Consider the following 23,472-nt stretch of genomic DNA (forward strand, 5'->3'; position numbering starts at 1 on the left):
GCTTTGACGAAGTCATGACGGTGGAGCCCTTATGAGGAGATCGGCACCCTCGTAAGAAGAGACATCAGCACTTCTTCTTTCTGTGGCGTGTTAAGGATACCGCGGAAGGTAGCCAGAGAGGGACCTCACCAGACCTCGGCCATGCCGGCACCCTGACCTCACGCTTCTAGACCCCAGAAATAGGAGAAATCAGTTTCTACTGTTTAAGCTACCTGGTCTATGCCATTCTGTTACGTTAGCCGGAGCAGACTAAGACAAATGGACAAGGAAAATGTAATTTGGACTGCCTTTATAAGTACCACTTGGCTAAAGGAAGGAAACATTTATGACAGGCAATTAATAAAAACACGTTTACTCTCACTGATGCCCAAGTACCAGAAGAACAACAGCTGGTTTAGAATTGGCCACAGACTCATGAATACGGGGAGATCATTTTGAAAGCTTGTTTAAACGCTAGAGATGGGGATCCAGACACAGCACAGTCGTTAAAACAGCCTAGGCTCTTTGGCTAGACTTGCTCCACCCCGTGTTGGCTATGTGATCTTGAGTAAGTTACCGCATCTCTCTGAGCCTGTCTCTGTAAATGTTTTATTTATTTTGAGAGAGAGAAGGAGAGAGGGCAAGCGGGGAGGGGCAAAGAGAGAGAGGGAGACACAGAATCCGAAGCAGGATCCAGCCTCTGAGCTGTCAGCAAAAGAGCCTGACGCAGGGCTCGAACTCACGGACCAGGAGATCATGACCTGAGCTGAAGTCGGATGCTTAACTGACTGAGCCACCCAGGCACCTCATGAATTATTACCTTTGTAAAAGTTTATTTATTTATTTATTTTGAAAGAGAGACAGAGAGAGGCAGAGACAGACAGGAAGAGAGAACGAATCCCAAGCAGGTTCCACACCGTCAGCGCAGAGCCCAATGCGGGGCTCGAACTCACAAACCGTAAAATCACGATCTGAGCCAAATCAAGAGTCGGACGCTTACCCGACTGAGTCACCCAGGCGTCCCTCTGGGCACTGAATTACTATGCATCGATGGCTTTCCTGGAGACCCTTAAGTTCTACAAGTTCTTCCTAAGCAGCTAGTTGAAAGCAGAGGTGAAGTGGCCATGTTATTAGCAGGTATCTGGCTTCCTTCGGAGTTCTGGGGCATGAAAATCCACACAGAAAATGGCTCTAGGACCTCAAATTGCATAGAAAATGTTCTAGAGGCTGGTTTCATTGCATCTAATTTAAGAGACCATGAGAAGGACTAGTTTTTCTTAGGAGTGCTGAGGGCTAACTACCCAGACCCTAAACATTAAGAAACTGAACCACTTTCCTAAAGCTTGAGAAATACAGGATTTTCTATTAAATTAAAAGAGAGGCAGAAGGCGCCATGATCTCAAATGGGCCATTAGCCAAGTCCTCAGGGAAGGTTTTAACATATAAGGATAAAACACCTGCAAACAAAGAATGATAAATCATAGAAAATGGAGCCTTCTGCATAAACGGCTGTGCCTTACGCTAACGCCTAAATATAAGAAACTGACACAGTTCCTTACTTTTTAAGGCTTCTAGTACTTTTAGGAAAATCATGCAGCAACTTCTTCCGATATTCTATCAACAATTCATGTAATCGATCCTCCTTCCTTTCACTTTCTTCGATGGTTTTTGTAGTCAGTTCCAAGAGCTCAGTGCTGGTTTGGAAAAGGCGGCACGCATAGCAGGTGGATTTGGCCGTCTCCATCTTGTCCCCGGTAAGCACCCAGACTTTCAGACCTGCTGCATGCAGAGCTTCAATGGTCTCGGCTGCTTGATCTTGCAGCCTGGGAATACAAAGGCAACCTTGTTATCCTCAAAAATACCGGACACAGATTCTGCAAGAAGCCTTGCTAAAGAGAATCTCTTTACGATTCACAGCAATTCTGGAGTCCTGACATGTTGTCGGTCGGTTTTCTTATATATCTTCTACTCTTTCTGATACATCGGGCATAGTTTTACTTACTAAAACGAATTTCCAACAGTGAGGTTTGAAAGAGTTCACGACATCTCTTTAGGGAGCTGGTATCCAATGGCGGAATTGAGAATCATCACTCTTAGCTAAAATGTTCATAAACTCACCAAACATTCTTATTCACTGCCACTTTCACGTATTCCATTATATTTCATGTCTCACCAAAACAAATAGTTAACATGGTTTAAAACAGAAAAGGCCAAACACATTCTAACGAGAGACTGAAGCAAGTTAACCAATCCCCGTTGCTGAGGAGCTCTAAGAATAGCAAAGCCGACCATCCAGAAAGACAATTTAAGCATAAATCTGGAAGGTAAGGACAGAAGAGTACTTTCTTTGAGTTGCCTTTGGCCAGAGAATGACAAAGAAATTAGACTAAATGAATCCCATTAAAATTTCAGTATCTTCCAATGTGGCTGAAACATACATATGCATGTGTAAATTTTTGTTTGGTTCAGTCTCATAATTTGCATTTATAATTTCTGAAGAACTCCTAAAATATTAAGAGTCTAAAACTTATTCTTTCAGACAGATCAATGCTGGAGCCCTACAATCATGTCTAGTGGAGCTCAGCCTGTAGAGTTAAAGCAAATTATTTGAAAGTATGCAAAAACACGCTCTAGCCTGTTAAACCAGGTTCGACTGAGCTCCTATGTTGTTTGCTCTAACTTGAATTTCCTTTCTGCTCATTTCTGTCTGTCAGAGTCTTACCAATTCTATCAGGCACGAGCTCAAATGATGCCTCGAGCACAAAGCTCTCTAGACATCTCAAGACTATTTCATAAATATTTGCATAAATAAACGGATGGCTTTGCAAACATTCAGAAGATCTTAGAGATGACGGATTCATTCTTCTAAGCCATAAATACTTAACAAAAATCATCACCAGCAGGCCTGGGTGGCTCAGCCAGTTTAGCGTCGACTTCAGCTCAGGCCGTGATCTCACGGTTCGCGAGTCCGAGCCCCGTGTCTGGATCAAGCTCTCTGCTGTCAGCGCAGGGCCTGCTTCGCTTCGCATCCTCTGCCATCCCGCCCCCCACCGGCCGCGCATCCCCCACTCATGTTCTCTTTCTCTCTTTCTCGCTCTCTTTCTCCCCCCCCTTCTTCCCTCCCTCTCCAAACAAACCTATTCCCACAAACAGTTCAAAATCTGGTATATCAACAGACCTGAATAAAACATTTCAAAATTTGAGAATAAATTACCAATGTGGACAGATACCACCCTAAATGACCGGTCATTAAAATAACAGGAATATCACTGTGTAGTTACTTGTCTTCCACTGCAGTGGCTCCAATTAAATTCATATTTGTCTCAATATCATCAAAAACCTTTTCCATTTTTTCTTCTCTGTCTTGTAAGGCCATCTTCGCCTCAATGAGCTGTCTGTTAATTCTTTCATAATCATCTGGAGCGATTTCTTTGAAGGCTACACAAAGTGTCCGATACCCGTCCTAGAAGCGAAGTTATTTCCCAAATTATTTCCAAATAATTGGAAAAACCCCCACACCCTCTTTAAATACCCTTGCTTCACTGTACAGAAGAGAAATTTTGATATATTTTTAGTAAAACACATACACTAACAGATTGCAACTAAAATGGTAACGTTCAAATTAGGTTCAGAACAACAAAACAATAGCTCTTGGGGTTAAAAAACAAAGGGGGGGGGCGCAGAACACAAACCAAAAATTCTTGAGAAGACTCCAAGTCTACATATTCTGAACGGATACTTGCTCCAGGATAGTGTCTTCCGTTAAAATAAGGAAAATAGTATTACTAAATCCCCAAATGTAAAAATAGACCATAAACATGCTAAAATTCATTTAAACGTGTAAGCAGCAATCCCACAAAACAGCCACCTCTAGCACTTGTGGGGGAGTGTAGGCTCACCATAGCATTACGTTCCACATGGGCTTTAGTTAACTCAATTTCATGATTTTGCACCCTGGGGAAAACCGCAGAGTCTGCTCCTTTACAAAAGAGAAGTATGTCTCCTAAAATAAAACACCAAAATACTCAACTTAGAATCGTCAGACTGGCACTGGGATTTGAAGAACAGATACCTTCCTGGCGGCCCCTCCCACCCAGCTACGGTGGACCCCGGGTCTGCCCAGCAAGGCTCACCCCAATGGAATGAGGCATCTTGACCTCTAACCTCTCAGGACAATGCCCACTACCTCTTAAGACTAATATGTACACAAATAATAACTCCGAGTACGCAAGTAGCTCTGTTAAAATATACTTCCTTTCGGTGAATCATGGAAGAGCGTGCTCGTGTCAAGAAGCTGCCTCTGGGGGCGCCTGGGTGGCTCAGTCGGTTAAGCGTCCGACTTCAGCTCAGGTCCCGAGCGTCCGACTTCAGCTCAGGTCACGATCTCGCGGTCCGTGAGTTCGAGCCCCGCGTCGGGCTCTGGGCTGATGGCTCGGAGCCTGGAGCCTGCTTCCGATCCTGTGTCTCCCTCTCTCTCTGCCCCCCCCCCCCCATTCGTGCTCTGTCTCTCTCTGTCCCAAAAATAAATAAACGTTTAAAAAAAAAAAAAAAAAAAAAAAGAAGCTGCCTCTGAATTCTCTTTGACAACGTGGTCAAGCCTGGTCTAAAGTGCCCACACGGACGGCCTCTACAGGTGTCAAGGGCTAAATCCAAGTGCAAATAAGATAAAATCACTTTGAAAACACTAGAGGTTGATTTAAAAACGGTGGCTGGGGGCGCCTGGGTGGCTCAGTCGGTTGAGCGTCCGGCTTCGGCTCAGGTCATGATCTTGCGGTTCGTGGGTTTCAGCCCCGCGTCGGGCTCTGTGCTGACAGCTCAGAGCCTGGATCCGGTTTCGGATTCTGTCTCTCTCTCTCTCTGCCCACCCCCCCTTCTCTCTCTCAAAAATAAATAAACGTTAAAAAAAGTTAAAAACCGTGGCTTGACCTTTTCTAATGGAAACTGGAAAACAGCCCTGTAGAGTGCAAGTACGAGTGTGGCTTGAGATCACCCACGCATCCGGCAAGGTAGGCAAGGGTGAGCATGAAGAAAGACACTTCACCCTTATAAGGCAAAGTGCTGAGTTCAACAAGTTCAAAGGAAGTGCAGCTCTGAGGTCTAGACCCTTGGCAGACCATTCCCCCCGGCCACCACGCCATCTGCGGTAGAACGCGTGCGTGCACGTATATATTACCGGTAAGGATACCAAGTATTTCAAACGTTCAGCGGCTTTTAAAAACATTTCCCCTCACACATCCACAGTGGGTTTAAAAGTCACAGAGCAGATCCTGCACTCGCATAATGAAATCGATTTCATGACCTGGCAGTCACACCACAAAGTATGAATAAAGTGGGAAATGTTCCCTCAAGGGTCTGTCTCTATCTTCCCATTCTCCCACCAAGGGATGTGGGGCAGATTGAACACCGAAAAGTAAATTACTAGGATAGAAATCAAGGGAAATTTGAAAAACTACCCAGAGACAGACAGACACAGTCTCTCTCTCTCGCACGCACGCACGCACGCACGCACGCACGCATCTGAGGGCCCGCAAATGAGGCAGGAGTGCTCCTCCATGGCTCTCGTTCAACCGGAGCAGAAGGTATCTCGGCCACCATGGCTCCTGCAGAAGACATGGGGACTCCTGGAATGATGGTACCGGTTCCAAAGCAAAAAGGGCAAGCCTCCGCACTCTGTCAGAGAGCCCAGCGAGCTGCAGTGAAGCCACAAACCCTTTCCCAGCAGTCTGGACCTGGGTCATCCCTAGCCTGCCTGTTCCCAGGAAGTATGAAGCAGTGGGAAATGAGGAAGATCAGGCAGGGAGAGCCAACAACTCTCTACACTCAAGAATTCTACTGCTAATGGGGTGCCTGGATGGCTCAGTCAGTTAAGCGTCCGGCTTTGGCTCAGGTCATGATCTCGCGGTTCATGGGTTCGAGCCCCGGGTCTGGCCCTGTGCTGCCAGCTCAGAGCCTGGAGCCTGCTTCGGATTCTGGGTCTCCCTCCCTCTCTCTGCCTCCCCCTCCCCCCCACTCGAGCTCTGTCTCTCTCCTAAAAATAAACGTTATAAAAATAAATACATTAAGGCATATACAGAAATTCCTGCTTTGCAGGAGTTTAGGCAATCACACACTATGTAAAATGTTTTCCTTTCTTAAAACACCTCATTCAACATACAACGCTACAAACGGCAAAAGAGAAAAAAAGCCAAGTCTTTAAAATGTGTACCTGCTTGAGTTTTCACAATTACACTCATACGACGGCGGACAGAATCGAAGTTTAAGGTGTGAAGGAGTTCGTACCTTTATGAGAAGACAAATGAGAAGAAGAAAACACCTAGATCACATGGGGAAAATAAAACACAACAGGAACGTCTTGAATAGACTTTCCCCTTTTGGTAAGGGCTGCTGGTTGGGTGCACAGCTGGTGTTTTCCATTTTGTCTTTGAAATTTTTCTGCGCTTGGAACATGGGGTCAGAGGCTACAGGTGTTAGTTAAGGGATATCTGTATCCTCTCATTACGTGACTTAAAATGGTAAGGAGCGAGCGACCATGTAGGAATGGGGCGCAAAGAGTTGCCCGACCAAGCCATTTCTGGAGGGGTCTGGGAATAGTCCCGCTCTGCCAATTATCTTAATCATCTATGGGTGCCTCCTGTGTGTCGAGCACAATGTGAGGGACTGGAAAACAGACAAGAATCTGCCTGAGTCTCTTCCCTCGAGAGGCTCACCGTATGAGAAAGGAAGCAGAGGGTCATGAGGTGATTACCTCTCCACCTGCCATATGATGTAGTGAAGGGAGTCACAGGGGAGATGGGAAAGCACAGAAGGAAGACATCTGCAGGAAGGCTTCCTGGAAGAGGCAGTGCCTGGGCTGTGTTCTGCAGGAGTGACATGATGAAGGTAGGGTGTCATGGCATTCGGAGTAGAGGAAAGGGCATGTGCAAAGGGGTAGGGGGACATGAAGGAGTTCACTAAAGCTTGAAATCTAGTCGATAGGGGAACAGAAAGAGGGGTGAGCAAGGGCTGGGAAATGAGAACACTGTGGGCCATTTCAGAGATTTGGAATTTGATCCTAAGAGCGCCAGGAATCCACTGAAGGGTTTAAAACAGTAGAATGACACGATCAGATCTGTGCTATTAAGGAGAGGAGAGAATGCAGAAAAGTAAAAATAAGACTTACTTGCAAAAACATGGGGGAATATTTTTTGAAGAGAAACAACTTGGATGCAAGTATTTCACCTACCAATAGTTACTATGAAGGCTGTTTCCTGATGGGAGCGAGCGGGTCACTGGTTCTGGGATGGGGTGTATGAACGGGATACCTACACGTAGAGTATTAATTCGGTGTGGACCAGATAGGGGCACTGCTCTGAACTGGCTAGAATCTGGACTCTAATAATGACTCCGGGCTCCTGGCAGTCAGGCCAAAGCACCTTCCTCCGGCTTCTACGCATCGCTTCCCCACGGGGCACATTCCCCAAACACATCCGTACCTACTACAGGTTTCCGAGATGGGTCTCACGAGATGCTAGGGGCCAGAATGGAAATGACGTAAGCTAATTACATTTCAAGTTCAGAAGAAGGAATTCAGATTAATCACAGAGCCTAATTAAAATCTGCCATTAAGCCAAGGCGGTTTTGTTCACTGGGATCTCTGTAGAGAAGAACAAACAAAGCCACACTGCTGCCTCGGGGTACCCGCCCCGGGGCTCACACTTGGGCACCTAGAAGGAGACAAAGTTTTTGACATCAAAGCTGCCATGATTGGCTGGCCTGCCACCCCAGAGTGGCTGGGTTCCGGAAAGCAGGTTTCCTACATGTTCATGGATTTTTCTTACAGCATGTGTTGGAGGCCTAAAATTGGCATCTAAATTTCAGAAACAAAGTCCAGGCAGACTCTCATTCAGGCTACTGGACCCATATGTGAGCCAAATGGGGATAATTTCCACCTCAAGTCCCAGTTTCTAGCATCCTATGAGAAATGTCTTCTTTCCAACTACACTTACATAAAACTCTGAGCTGGGACAGCGGCATCTTATGCCTTCATCGAGTAAGATTCCTTTGTCGCACGGGGGACCGTGGGGTTAAGAAGTGATAAACATCGAACACGCAGGGCTACTTACACTTCTATTTCTTTTCTTTGGTTCTCTACTCTCATATGGCCATTCCGAATTCCTACAAACGTGAACCCGTACCTGTCAAAACACACAAAGAGACCTCTGTGTATCTCTAAAGAGCGATTAGTTGTCCCTTGCGCTGGGGTTACTCATACTTGTTTAGTATTTTCTTCTCTTTCACGTGAAAAATCTCAGTCCGTAACCAGACTTCTCTGCACCAGCTGAGATGAAAACACCGAGGAAGTCAAAGCCCAGTCATGAATTGTAACCATAGGAAGAGGCAATTTGTAATTCCAGTTCTGTAGCTAACACATCGGGTGACCTTTTAACCACTTAATGATCTCAGGCCTCAAGGGTAAAACGGGGCTGTCAGTTACAGAGTGACGTCAAAGTTGCTGCGAACACTTCAGAAATAACATGTGTGGTACAGAAAGTGGCCACTGTTATGTAATTCGCAGAATATAATATGAACATTTGGACTTCTGGCCGGCATGCATAAATAGTAATGGAAGTTACAGCTAGGCATCGCTATTTCCTTTCTGGTCTTAATTGGCTAGGTTTGGGGAATTTTTCACACACGTTCAGATAAAGCAGTTCGGGTTTTTGGTAAAGAATATTTATAAGATAAGGTTATTGAAGCAAACAGGAAAAACCACTCTGGTCCTCCTGTGATTTCACTTTCTCCGGAGCAGTACAAGAAGTGCTTACTCTTTTTTTTTTTTGGTCTTCAAAAATGCTAATGTATCTCTCTACAACTTATCTCGGGGTTTTTAAACCAGCTTTACTGAGGTCTGACCGATACGCAAAGCACAATACATACTTAACGCGTGCAACCTGAGAAGTCCGAACGCACGAAAATAGCCACAGTATCATCGCCACAAGCAGGCTAAGAGGCATATCCGACACGTCTCAAAATCGCCTTGTGACCCACTGGTGTTGTGTTGTCTGTGGTCCACGACCCTTAGCGGACCTCCCCTCTTAACAGATTCTGAAGTGCGGAGTGCGTGTGTACGTCAGCCACACGTACAGTGCTGGGCAGCAGATCTCTCGATCTCTAGAACTTACTGGTTTAAGTCTAGCGTAACAGAAACGCTTACTTTTTTGCTCCTTTCACCAAAGCGATTTCATCTGGCGAAGAGGACATATACGTCAATTCCGCTGATTCGGGAGGCCCATCCACAGCATCACTTGCTTTAACTTCTACAGTATGACATAAACACAAGGCACGCAGAAAGAGCTCTTCTCGGTTCTGTGGATCAGGAACAGAAAAACGACTCTATGATCTTCCCTTGGATCACTTGGTAGTCGGTGAACAGAGAAAAGGTACCAATGTGAGAAAATGTTACCACCTCCAGCAAACTGAAAGTTCTAAATCTCTAATACTCAAATGAGCTGGCTGTCCTCCCTCGTACCTAACAGCATCCCCGGTTCTCAAGGAAAATACCCCCGGGGCTGCGTTAACTCCTTCAGGCTACCACCGTGCCACCTAATGCTAAATCGTGCCACCTAATGCTAAATCGGCAGATTCTTTATGGCCTCAAAGAGCTCATTCGGCATCGAATTCACAATCTGGCAACAACTCAGGTGCAGGGAGACTTGGGTTCATTTAATGTCTCGACGCTCCTGGGACCTGAATGATTTGACAAGACATTATCCTTGGAGCAGCTCATATTTTTAAAGACAAAGCACAAAGGATTCTGCCCGGACAGACGGACAAGGGAAACTTCTCCCCAACCGCCATTTTCCACAATTCTGTTTATAAATGCTCCTGGCTTGCAATTTCCGGGGGCGTTAGTGAAACAAGAAAGTTGCAGTCAAAACAACAAAACAACACTTAGATTGACTTTGCACGCTAAAGTGACAACGCAGAGAACGCCACCTTATCCGCTTTGTCAAAATACGTTAAGGGCCCGTCAGTTTGAGAGAGTCCATCAGTCTCCGGAGCTACGCCTTTATACTTGTGGCCGTCTATGCAGCACTCGATGAATTCCATGCTATTTTCCGTGAGCGTTCCAGTCTTGTCTGTAAATATATAATCCACCTAAAGACAAGGACACACACATAGGCAGTTTTACCTTCTTCAGTGGGATTAGTTTTGAGTGAAGCTCTCAGGCAGGCCTGTTTTCATATCCATAGCAAAGCACGTTTTTATAAGACTTCTGGTCAAATGTCAGGTAATTTACAAAAGCGGCAGTATGAAAAGAGTGGGAAATGAACAAGTACTTTTAAAGACACTGAAACAGTATCACATGTCCAAGGTAGAAATAAGAATATACTGACCACTTATTACACACACACACGCGCGCGTGCGCACGCACACACAATACTTGAGAGGAACCTAAATTAATTAGGATGTAACAAAACTTTTCCTTGAAAAGGAAAATTTACTATGAATATACTGGATTGAAGTAAAATGCACTGTTATACAATGCAGATTGAGTCAGACAATATAGACGGTCAGGGAAAATAATAATGTTAAGAGTTAATGAGGAGACATAGTAAGTCTATAATGTTCAAAAGCATAAATGAAATTTCTTTCCACACACCATGAATATTTTTAGATACTACTGAACACATTTTCTAAGTTAAAAAAAAAACAGTGGAGTTTATAATACTAGGTTAAAGTAGAATATAAGCAAAAAAAGTATTAGCATACTTTCATAAATAATGGGGAAAAAAATAAGCCAGGAAATAAACTTTCCGGGCAAAATAAACCGTTTTGAGCACTTCCATTTTATCTCAATTTTTATCTCTTCTATTTATAACATCTGGCTTTTTGGAAACCCACAATTTTATCCTCCTTTTTGGCAATTTATGCTTAAATAGTTAAAATGACGGGCTGACAGGACCAAGCATAAGCACAAGATTAAGGTTTTCATTATGTAAGGGAGAAAGAGACGAACTCCAGCAGTAGTTGCTTTCTAATTATTTTTCAAAGCCTTTCACGGCAGCAGCACTGGCACAAATATAGCATTCCAATCTTCCTTTTTTTTTTTTTTTTTTTTGCTCTGTTAGCCAGCCAAGTTTGAATTCTCTCTTTAAATTAATCCAAGTGGTATTATTCCTGTATCATCTAGATTTTTCCAGTTAAAAGAAAATTCCTTGGGGCTTTTTTCCTGATCCGAATTATTTCCCTTCGTATTCCCCTGAAGGTTGTCCTGGGTTATTGCACGTGGATGGGCATTAACCCATTTAGAAATCTTTTAAGAGTGTCAGAGGTGGTGGTTTCAAAGATATATAGTGCAGGGGTGCCTGGGTGGCTCAGGCAGTTAAGCGTCAGACTTTGGCTCGGGTTGTGGTCTCACCGCTCCTGGGTTCGAACCCCACATCGGGCTCTGTGCTGATGGCTTGGAGCCTGCCTGGGATTCTCTGTCTCCCTCTCTTTTTGCCCCTGTCCTGCTCTCTCTCTCTCTCAGAATGAATAAACTTAAAAAAAAAAAAACCTTTAGAAAAATCTATAGTGCAGAAAATGTTAAAAAAAAAAACAAAAAACTGCAGTGCAGGGGAACCTGGGTGGCTCAGTTGGTTAAGTGTCTGACTTTGGCTCAGGTCATCTCACTGTTCATGGGTTTGAGCCCCACAACAGGTTCTGGGCTGACAGCGCAGAGCCTGCTTGGGATTCTCTCTCTCTGCCCCTTCCTTCTTCGTAGGCTCTGTTTCTCCCTCTCTCAAAATAAATAAATAAACTTAAAAGAATATATATAGAGAGAATGTAATTGTTTCCCTACAATATAACATTTTGTGCAGCACGGATCTATATACAATTAATCTCACAGGTACAGGCCAACAAACGACACCCTAATATAATAATTATCAAATAGTACCACCTATCACACTCACTTACAGGGCTTGTTAAAACTCGGGAGTGTTGGTCTCTATTCCCCGGTTTCTGATTCAGCAGTTCTGAGGCAAGGCTAGGTAATATGAATTCTTTTTTTTTTTTTTTAAGTTTATTTCTTTATTTTGAGAGAAAGGGAGAGAGAGGGAGGGAGGGAGGGAGGGAGAGAAAATCCCAAGTAGGTTCGGTATCGCCAGCACAAAGCCCTATGCGGGGCTCGAGCTCACAAACCGTGAGATCATCGCCTGAGCCAAAATCAAGTCTGGATGCTTAACACACTGAGCCACCCAGGTGCCCCCGGGAATGCGCATTTCTAGTAAGTTCCTAGGTGACACTGATGCTGCTGGTCCAGGGATTCTGCTTTGAGAACCACTGCTCTACTTATTACGTACCCTATACTCAGGAAAGGGGGGAGGACAGGATCAGCTGTACTAATATTCTCACATTTCCCTATCTAGTTTTTTCAATGTTTATGTATTTATTTTTGAGAGAGAGAGAACAAGTTGGGGAGGGGCAGAGAGAGAGGGAGCCACAGAATCCGAAGCAGGCTCCAGGCTCCGAGCTGTCAGCTCAGAGCCCGACGCGGGGCTCGAACCCGCGAACCGCAAGATCATGACCTGAGCCGAAGTCGGACGCTCAACCGGTTGAGCCACCCGGCGGGCGCCCCAAAAGTATTATCACGTTTCATGAGCCAGAGAGCCTACTGCTTGCCCGACTTCAACAGTCTCCTCCTTTCTAGTCCAACCCACCATTTTATGGATGCGAAGCCTGAAGTGAGACAGCTGTTCTGGGGTAGAAAAGGCCCTGAGCTAAAGGTTCGTGAACACGTTGAAACATCTATTTTGTAGGTAAACAAATTTTCATTATTGTTCAACCTAATGGCTCCACCCCTACGAACTTCGTGACCTTGGAAAAAACCCTTCATCCCTGTGAGGTTTAAATATTAACCTTAAATAACCCAGCCTGCTGCACAAGCCTGTAAAGTTAAGAAAATAGGGGCGGCTGGGTGGCTCAGTTGGTCAAGTGTCCCACTGTTGATTTCAGCTCAGGTCACGATCTCCTGCTTTGTGGGATCAAGCCCCGCGTCGGGCTCTGCGCCCACAGCGCAAAGCCTGCTTGGGATTCGCTCCCCCTCTCTCTCTGCCCCTCCTGTGCTCGTGCTCGCTCTCTCAAAATAAATGAACTTAAAAAAAAAAAAAAAAAAAAAAAAAGACGGGAAAATAAAGTACGATAATAAATGCTTATAAACTGTAAGGTGTTATAAAGATGCTGATCGTCGCTGCTGCTGACCTGACCCAAATCGCACAGCATCTGACTCTTTCCATCATCCCGGAGGCCTTGTTGTTCTGATCACTTATCACATCGCTGTAGTTAAGTATGATACGTGTGTTTCCCTAACTAGATGGTGAACAACTCGAGGGTTCCTTGTTTACTCTGTGACAGCGACCTCAGTACCAGCAACATATTCTTGATATGCAGTGGACGTTCAATAGCTAACAACTGGGCGGAATTACCGGAATCAGAGTGTCTACGCAGACACGCCATTCGGCACAGCTGGAAGACCTGAAGGGGCTATTTGTAAAACATCAACGTGGGTCATTTTTAAAGAGTGTGAAGCAAGGGTCTGCAATGGTATCGATGGGAACTAGCGGGCACTGCTTTTTTGTAACATTAAGTCCTACGGATCTGAAATTATGACTCACCAAAGAGGAAACGGGTTACACTTAATTTTGTGCGTACTGGTCCACTGAATGCTAAATGGCCTGGGAAACGATTTCAAGACTTCTTTGCATTTTCATTCAGGTAGTTTCCACACAGCTAGGCTGGTAATGAAGGCAAGTTGTTGTTACACCGTATAAACGGAAGTAGTGATCTGGCTATTAACTTAGTGATTTGACTAAAGGACCATCACACCGAGAAAGGCAGGTTTGGGTGGGGGAACAACATGGTGGCCGAAATGAAAACTGTGGTTTCTTTTCACTGATCAAATTTACCAGATCGTTACCCAAAGCTCTACTTGACTCTCTGCAGCGTGACTACGGCCTGAATGATAGGAACAAGATTACATTCCCATAGGCAATGTGGATCTGCTGAGGTGGAGATCTGAAAGAAAGAGGAAGAGTCCCATTTGGCGGACCCGGCCTGGACACCCTGCCTGTCCCTGGCGCGCTTGGGGAGTCACACGCAGAATGGTGGCTGTTCTGTTCGCAGTACCCTGGGGCTATCGCCGTGTTCATCCTTAGGGAGGTTAATCCCCACGTCCAGGTCCTGGATCTGGAATAGGCAGATCTGCTCAACTAAAGCACCTGTCCCGGCAAGTTCACCAGAGGTGGCTTATAACTCATTTTTTTTTTTTTTTTGCATGCAATGCTGCCGTGGAGTGATGCTTTTTATTGGGACTAACGTAGTTCTATTCAGACAGCTCTGTCCCCGGGATGAAAACTTCTGGTTTAAAAAGGTTAAGTAAGGTCAGCCGTGGCAGCTGAAGTCACCTTCAAAAGAGTCTTTCGGGAACAATATCTAAGGGAAAAGCATTTGTTCATTCGTTTCTGGTTCTCTCCTTGGTGACTCAGTATCTCTGTGGGATGCACGTCCCACAGTCGGGGGTTCTGGAGCCGTGCAGTCAGGTCTCAACAAGATGTTATCTGGAGTGTCCTTTCACCCTTGGGACTGTAGTTGTTAAGACCGTCCTTGGGTTTAGGCAGAGGCTGGCTAAAGAACAGAAAGGGCAGAGGCAGAGGGGGGACTAAATTCAGGAAGAGAGTTTTGAGGTGCAGATGTAAGTCGGCACCATTTAAAACCAGAGTGAGGCCCTGTTCCAGCCGCGTGGCTCCACGCACTGAATTTGCATCACGCAGTCATAGAAATGACATTTCCGCAGCCTTGACATTCTAAATATCATGAGAATGAAATGAAAGCCAAAAAAAATCCCACAGCTTGTGAAGATCATTACACGGCACACGGTAAATTCAGACAAAGGGAAAAACTTTCTCAATATTGATAAGAGAAGCACCTAAGAAGTCATCCTTTGAAGAATGACAGCTAGCCTGCACCGGCTTGGAGAACGAATGAGGCCACGGCCTGGGCTGCACTGGTATATGAAGCAAAAAGCATTTTGAGGAGTGCGTGCCCTCACATTTTGCCTCCATTTAAATTCTTGCACTGGAATAAACAAGCCTGCTTGCTAGGCATGTATTCGTCTGATCAGAAACACACCGAGCAAATGTCAGCAGGACAACACCGGTCAATTCTGTTTATGGAACAAAATGCATTTGCAAAATAGCTTTGTTTACTACCCTAGAGTCTATCCCCAAATGACAACAGCCGGGGACTACTGTCTGTTCCAAAGCAATAACCCATACTCTAACCACATCACCAGGAGAAGTGATAGGCAAATTTCTCTAACATTCAAATTTAACATATAAACCGGGATACTCCTCAAAAATGCCAACAAAATAACGTTATAGCCACGAAAACAGTGTTTGCCTTCATGATATGCCCGTATAAAGGAATATTCGAATCACATTTCCAAATGTGAAAGGGTCACGTACATTGGTGATTGGTGATCGAGGGTCTAAGAAAAGATATTTTCAATATGTTAACTTCTTGTAAGTACAAACACGTTCTAACCTGCCCAAGTTCTTCATTAAGGTCTGATGTGTTGACCAGGGCTCCTTCATTAATTTCTTCATCATAGAAATCCTTATCCCATGAAATGAAGAAAGAGCCCAAGAATTTCTGCATTTCTACTGTGACATACATGGAGACAGGAATGATGAAGTTGAATAGAACCATGAATGACAGGAAGTCAGTGAACATTTTCAAAACCTAAAACAAAGGAAATAGTTCATGCTGATTAGACACACGGTTCCATCAGACAAGTACGAGACAACCAGCTTTCTTTTTATTTCAATGCTGAAAGCACTGCTCTTGCTATAAAAAAAAAAAACTTCCTACCAATACTAGGTCAGTGGCCAAAATTCTTATCACAGCATGTAAAATCAACATTTAAGAATACCCCCAATTTTGGGGCGCCTGGGTGGCTCGCTCGGTTAAGCGTCTGACTCTTGGTTTCAGCTCAGGTCATGGTCTCATGGTTCGGGAGTTCGAGCCCCACGTTGGGCTCTCTGTGCTGACAGTGTGGCGCCTGCTTGGGATCCTCTCTCTCCCATTCTCTCTGCCCCTCCCATGCTCGTTCTCTCTCTCCAAATAAATAAATAAATCAATAAACTTAAATAAAAATTTGAAAACACCCTCAATTTTATCATTATTTTTCAGTAAGTGTCCCTTTTGACTTCATGTTTTTTCACTTCCTTAAATTCTCTGCCCTCCCCCCAATAAGAATGTAGGATCAAAGTTTCTATGTATGTGTCGATTATGTTCCTACCATTATCACAAGCCAGGGATTTCTTGTTCAGCTGTTTAAAACTCTAAACTAAACGGCCAGAAACTAGCACAGATGTCTAAAGTTAAAAAAAAAACTATAAAACTTCTTCAATATCTAATAGCTTAGGGCTGCCAGACGACGGGGAGAAAACTCAGAAGCTAACAAAAGGTATCATTATCTGAGCAACATTTCAATAAACGGCGGCCTGGTCAGAAAGTGCTAGGGTTAAAACGTCTAGCAAGAGTTAAAAGTTGCGGCATAACACAGGTTACCTTCAAAGTCTCCCGCTCTTTCTGAGTCTTTTGGTTATACCAAGGTTCGTCATTATATGGGGTACTTTGCCAAACGTACTTTAGAGTCGTGCACACTGCAGCTTTGGCCAGTAAGATGAATAAATACACAATCAGGAAGGCGTTAATGGATCTGAAAAATAAGAGGTGATGGATTTAGAAACCACAGCGTTCTTGACGATATCAACCACATGTACGTGTAACTGTTCCGTTTCCTAAAGCTCCTCCCATGTGCAGTGTGTAACCGTAGCACAAGCCGGTACGTACAAACCTCGGTTATCACCGTGGAAGCATTATTCTCAGGTGGTAACGTGGAAAGGCCAGACCCGACCTGTTCGTTGGTCACCACTGCTCCCCCAAAATACAGTGGCTAACTGGCTTAACACACCCATGATCAGGATCCAATAGCGACAGGAGGCACACATGCATGCACATCACCTACTCAACCCTTATAGAAAGACTAGGTCGTTTCCGTTTCCCTAAATCCTAACGGTTGGCGGTAGAGAGTGGGGGAGCAAATGTGAAATCCTCAAACCGAGGACGGATTCTTTTAATCTGGAAGTAGAGCTATGGAGAGGGTGCCACTGATGTACTGGGTATCCATGGCAACGACACAGTGAGGTCCAATGCTGTAGCAACTGGCTTGAAGATCTAGGAAGTACCACGTCAGTAGTCGCCAGGACACCGTTCTCTATGTTGCTGAACTTCCCCATGTACAGCCAGTAGAGGAACCCAAGCCAATTGTCTAGCAGCAAAACGGAATACATCTATATTTCAACTCAACGTTGCTTAGGTAAGTCACTTATCATCTCGGAGCCCATTTCTTCATCTGCAAAGCAGACAGGCTGATAGGAATTGCTCCGTAGAGCTGCTCGGAGGATTAGACTCAATCAGACATACAAATCACTGAGCACAGGTCAGTACGCCCGGTATGGTAGCTGCTATTATAATGGATGTTGTTTTTTTGTTATGGTTGGTATTTGGAATTACTGAGAAGTATCTCTTTCACAGTTCAATCACTACAAAGAAATTGCGGTGTGCACTAACTTTTCCACAGCAGAACGTTTCTGAGATTTCCCTTGGTAGTTCAAAGCCATTTTGGTTTCCATCCCAGTGTAAACAGCAACTCCTAAGGAATAAAAGAATATAATGAAAACTAGGTTGCCAGTGCGACTGCCAACCAACTCCTCACCAAGTGGGAGCTATCAATTTTTTTCCATCTACAAAAGGCAGGATTCTAAGCCTTAGTCTAGTCACCAGCTGACATGGCGTTTATAATATAATTTTAACTCTACCCGCTTTATTTCTCATACTTCAAGTTAGTTTACCATCTTATAAGTTCCCAGCCCCTAAAAACGGGCGTAGGTTGAGTGGCAGTTATCCGCAACGTTTCATTTTTAACATGCACCATTTAGGCATGGGCTTGACAAAGCATATTTCTGATAAGCAGATCTTAAAAAATTGCTCACCATATATCTTCTTGGTGTTTTTTAGTGTAGCTCCTTTCAACAAGAGATTTTCTGGTCCCAAAGACCTAAATGAAAAATGAACACAGCTTATCCAAACAGCCCGATACACCCATCAGCATCAACCCTGGGGACGTGATCGGCCCTAACACACATCTATCTCCGAGGGGTTGAGAGTGTGTCTTTGCGCTTATGTCTTATGCTTCCTCCCCGGGATGAGCTGCAAGATCCTTCCGTGTGAAGCTCGTCGAGGGGACGGCCCCCCGCAGACGGAAGCACGGCACAGATGTAGCCAGCAACACACAGAGGTGGACAGACGCAGAGAGAGAGAAGAAAGGGATGAGGAGGCAGAGACAGCAAGAGGGAGAAAGAAAAGGTGACAAACGAAAAGACCGGGAAAGTAGCTGGCAAGGTGGGAAAGACACACGGACATATTTATAGAAGAGCCAACCCGCCTCTGGGGCCATCGCGGGGCACCTGGCGTGGAAATTCCTTGTGGGCGTGGCTATAAAGACCAAGCGGGAAAGTTGGAGGACAGAAGGGGGAAGAAAACCTCCCTTTTTACAGAGATTGCTTCATTATAAATGATTAGCCTTCCGTTTTATTTCAGTCGGGGTAATTCTCTCAGCTTTTGAACTGTCCCCCTCATCCCTCAGTTACTCTCCCTTAAGCACGGTTCCGCACAGCCAAGAACAAAACGTACAGAGCCCCGAACAGATTTGGGGAGCTGAGTCCAAGTGCCTGGAGCTCTGAGATTTTGGACGCCCTCAGGGTCACTTCCGACACCACCCCTTCCACACACACTGGGAGAGCTCCCGCCACCACAACCCTACCAATCCCGTTACTTAAGACCTACTACCGGGACACTGGCTAGTTGATCCAGCTTTAGTCACCTTTACGTCCCTTTCTATAAAGAAAAGGATTTGGCTATTTTAATGGGCTTTCAAGAGAAATATACCCACCACCACCCAAAAAGGACCGATCAAAGGAACGACAAACTAACCTGGCGACCGCCTCAAGGCTATTACTATAGATATTGATCCGCCCAACAAACCTGCGAAAAGAACATAATGGCAAATGTATCTTCTCTGTCGACATGAAAATCTATACGTCACAAAAACGGGAAGGGATCGAGATACAAATAATACAAACGAGGTAAGACTGCATGAACAACAAAAACCCATTCTATAACCATAAAAAAGTTATGTGGAACCAACAAGGTGTATAACACTGTCATCTAATTTTAAAAATAGTATTACGGATTAGAAGAATGCAAACCAAGATTCTAAATCGATTTTCACAATCTACTTGGCATTGTGTATGCACATGACACCTCTGCTCATTTACACGTTATATAAATAATTGATCTCTATTTTAGATTTACGTGAAGCAAGGTTTCCGGTGCTAAAATGCAACTCTGAAAACCATCAGTCCGGGAGCTGTCTGACTTGCACACACATCACAATCACTGAAATGCTTACTAAACCGTAGATCTCTGGGCCCCATCCCCAAGCTTATGATTCAGGTGAGAATCTGCACTTCCCACAAGTTCCCAGGTGCGGCCGCTGCTGGCCCAAGATCACCCTTTGAGAAGCACTTGCGTTAGTCTCAGACAGCAAACATTTGGTTACCATCTTGGAAATTTCCAACCTGTGTCTCTCGGCTGACCAGTACTGAGCCCGATCTGATCACTTAATACGGCTGCCTGGTAATCTGCGTTTCTCAACAATGGGGTAAAAAGGTCGAACTCTCCTTCACGAGAGAGTTACGAGTATTTGGTAACTGGCGTTATAATTTTTTTCAGGAACACTGAACTATTATTCCATGTATGTAAAGTACGATGGTCTGCTCATTCATTCGCCACATGTTACTTGTGCCAGTGCCGTGGCGGGTGCTGGAGAGACACTAATAAGAAGGACGTGTTCCTTGCACAAAAGAGAAACAAGTAAACAGGCAATTACGATGGAAATGGTGACCACTAGGGTGGTACCAGGGCAGGCATTCTGAAGTCACACAGCAAAGGAATTCGATCTGGTCTAGAGAAATCTTCCCCGCCCTAAAACTCTCCTTCCTATTTAGGGTAAGTGAAAAATTTAGGAGTTGCCATATAAACATGCAAAAATGTGTATTATTCTCTAACACAGGCAGAAGTCGTCACTTCATTTCCTGTGATTCCATGGACCTTCTCCTCCCTTCTATTACGTCACTGTACTGTATGCTTAGCTTCAATATTTTATCTGCCTTGCAAACCGTGAGCTCCTTGAAGGCAGGGAACAGCTGGTTTGTTTTGTGGTCCCGGTTCCTACTATCAAGGTGGATACAGAAGAAGGGAAAGAGGAAAGAAGGAATGATGGGAAGGAGGGAAGGCACTGTTCTTGTAGTAAGATGAACACTTTGTTTTTCCACTACTGTGCATTGGTGTTAAGCCACATCCAACCATTTGGTCCCCCCATGAGGACAATGACGGTTAATCAGCAACTCTGCTCCAGAAGGCCTAAGCAGAGTAAAAGAGAGGAAACGATGCAACTTAGCTGTTTACTGAGGACAAGAAACAGCCCTATCTGCAATACTCAGTTCATCGTGATCGTCACAAAAATGGATAGAGCGCATGGCTCCACGTCCCCTTCCTCTCTGTAATGTTGAATGACACATAACGGGGGTCTGTTTTTGTTTTACTTAACTCTGATTAATGCACGAATCTGACAGATCAGCTTTCTGGGATAACGTAATCTTAAAATGTGATAGATGGTCATGTTTACAAGTACCAGAAATAAAAGAAAAATCCCAAGGAAGGTCTCTGGGCCCACAATGATGTATCTCAGGCCGGTAGTGTCTGATTCATTTCCCTGCCAGAAGGAAAGAAAGGCTCATAAAAACATAAATGAAGGAAGGCTGGTTAAGGGGCGGGTGTTTTCTTTGCAACGCCGGCAGCAAAGGGAAGCAGAGTCGGCCGACAGCTGTAAAGTGAAACCAGGTGATCCTTACTTGTAGAGGTCAGGTTGAGGCTGTTCACATTCAATCGCTGCTCGGAGGGTATCAATGGATTCGGCTGTACATAGCGCAATGGTATCACGCACTGCATAATGTGTCTAGATGAAAGCAGAAGAAAAAGCACAAACAAACAAGTGCTTCTTTTCAGAACCGTATACCCACCTTATTCCAGGAACACAGGATGTTTTCGTAAGAGGCTTTGCCAGGATAATACAAATATTGATGCACCTTTCCCACTAACTAAATTTTATGGTATTATTCTCCAAATACGTTACAAACAATTAGAAAAATAACCCTGCTGCAAAGGGATTTAAAAGATAATAAAGACGAAAAGCTTTTCCTGATAGTGACAGCAGGGAGAATTCCATGGGTAGCATGTATATCCTTAACTGAAAACCCAATGAAGAACAGCAATCCGTTTGTTTTTTTTTCTCCTAGTTATAGACCTGAGATCTATTACTTTGCTCACCATAGAGTACAGTGATATAAATATATACATATGAGTTGAACATCAATAACCCTTTTGGTCATAAGAAGGCTGACATTTTGCCAATAAGAAAGAAAAAATTCATTAATAGATACATTACACAAATAGCATAATTAATGATCTTGAAAACGTTCAGGGGTGCCTGGGTGGCTCAGTCGGTGAAGCCTCCGACTTCAGCTCAGGTCATGATCTCACGGTTCGTCAGTTTGAGCCCCGCCATCGGGCTGTGTGCTGACAGCTCAGAGCCTGGAGCCTGTTTCGGATTCTGTGCCCCGGCCCCGCTCTCTGCCCCTCCCTGGCTCTCACTGTCTCTCTCTCTCTAAAAAATAAATAAACATTAAAAAAAAAAAAAAAAAAGAAAGAAAGAAAATGTTCAAAGAAGCTACATTTTATACGAGGAGCAGGGATATGATGCGTCTTGCTCTAGCCAGACAGAATATTTTACTAGTGTATACTATGCACTTGATTTACCCAGAACTCCAGGCAGGCTCCAATAAGCCCATCTATAAATCATCAAAGGAGGGCTAACACAGACCGAAAGACTGCAACCACTTATGCACAAGGGAAAGCTGTCGCACAGTCTTCTGGGAATATGACAGAAGTGCTAGAGCTCTATTTAAAACTGTCACCTGATTTTGAAACCCGTGTACTTTGAGCTGATTTGATCAGATCAACTTAACGGAAAGAAGAAAGCCCTCTAAATGTCTCAACTTGAGCAGAAAGTTTTCTGTCTCGAGGCAACTTTTTCCCCTATTAGGGAATCTTTAGGTACATTTCTCGATTTTTATCTGGACATTCCCTCCCTCAAATTCAACTGTTTTTGAACGGTTTCAACGGACGAGTTCATCACCGTGCCCTTGAAGTACAGAATTCATCATCTAACAGGCGTTTCAGTTCCTGTTTCACATACTGAGCCCTGGTTCTTGACTCCAGATGGAATAAGCAAGCAGAGAGAGGCCTCAAGGGTACACACAGAGGTGAGCACATCAGTGCCCTTCTGTAAAGGCAGCATATAGAGGATGCATCTTCGTGCCCTGTGGAGCTCTGGACAACGGCCAAGAACTGACTGCCAGAAAGTACCACGGAAGTAAGTGATCTTCCAGTTTGAGCAAACTTATTTTAACACATTTATAATCCTTCCTAGTTGCAATAAAACAGACATTCGCCAAACAAAACCCTAAGGTATTTTTTTAAAGAAAGCAATCAAATTACTGCAAGTTAGAGTTTCTATAAGCCATGAGTAAGCATTGTTTAAAGAAAATATTCATTCCTTTTAAAAATAAAAATAGATCCAAGGTTAGAGTATATGAAGTTATTTTTGTAGTTACATAGTTTAAGCCTCTGATGACATTCATTTTAAAAAGCCCAAATAAAACACTGAATGGGAGAGGTCAATATTAAATGCAAGCAGTGCTGCTACAAAAAAGGTAGTGGCTTTTATCTGGGGCGTGTATTTTCCTCACTGAACTCCACCCTTTTCCCTCAAGCTGTGTATTTGCTTAGAAATTCAAAGACGATTGAATACAAAACTTACACAAACAGAAAAAAAGAAAAGATTGGGGGGGGGGGAGGGCAGTGGGAAGGAGTGCTAGATGATGAACTGTCCTGAGCTCCGTTTAGGCAAGGTTTCCTTTCCATTACCTTGCAATTGGATTCCCCGTCAAGACTGGCCGTAGTAACGTAGCAGGTCCCATCACTGGTACAGGATGACAGAAGAATAAGATCACAGGGGAAGGTTTCATCTGCCTGGACTTCTACTACATCACCGACCTAGTATACGGAGAAAAAGAAATGTTCTTAATTCCAAACAAAGCATTCATTAGATCTCAAACTAAAGCCAAAACAGTAGCAAGAGATCTGTTCTGCTCTTAGAAGAGTGTCTGTGTCCTAGGCCATGTGAAAGATAATGAGAGAGCATTGCTGTTCAACATTCAGAAT

General features: G+C 44.3%; 1 protein-coding gene across 6 annotated transcripts in view; it reads right to left on the reverse strand.

Moving 5' to 3' along the window:
- ATP11C (ATPase phospholipid transporting 11C) overlaps positions 1–23,472 on the reverse strand; it is a 170,839-nt gene that overhangs the window by 46,003 nt on the left and 101,364 nt on the right. For all 6 annotated transcript variants that reach the window (XM_042974885.1, XM_042974882.1, XM_042974883.1 and 3 more), the window contains exons 6-19: positions 23,176–23,304; positions 21,042–21,145; positions 19,060–19,110; positions 18,060–18,124; positions 17,638–17,719; positions 16,573–16,723; positions 15,544–15,741; positions 9,955–10,116; positions 9,173–9,324; positions 8,082–8,153; positions 6,185–6,258; positions 3,879–3,982; positions 3,261–3,442; positions 1,539–1,802 (exon numbers count right to left, since the gene is read on the reverse strand). In XM_042974885.1, the coding sequence (XP_042830819.1) occupies positions 1,539–1,802; positions 3,261–3,442; positions 3,879–3,982; positions 6,185–6,258; positions 8,082–8,153; positions 9,173–9,324; positions 9,955–10,116; positions 15,544–15,741; positions 16,573–16,723; positions 17,638–17,719; positions 18,060–18,124; positions 19,060–19,110; positions 21,042–21,145; positions 23,176–23,304 (1,790 nt within the window). The remainder of the gene's footprint in view (positions 1–1,538; positions 1,803–3,260; positions 3,443–3,878; positions 3,983–6,184; positions 6,259–8,081; positions 8,154–9,172; positions 9,325–9,954; positions 10,117–15,543; positions 15,742–16,572; positions 16,724–17,637; positions 17,720–18,059; positions 18,125–19,059; positions 19,111–21,041; positions 21,146–23,175; positions 23,305–23,472) is intronic.

This window comes from Panthera tigris, chromosome X (genome assembly GCF_018350195.1).
Source record: "Panthera tigris isolate Pti1 chromosome X, P.tigris_Pti1_mat1.1, whole genome shotgun sequence".
NCBI lineage: Eukaryota > Metazoa > Chordata > Mammalia > Carnivora > Felidae > Panthera > Panthera tigris.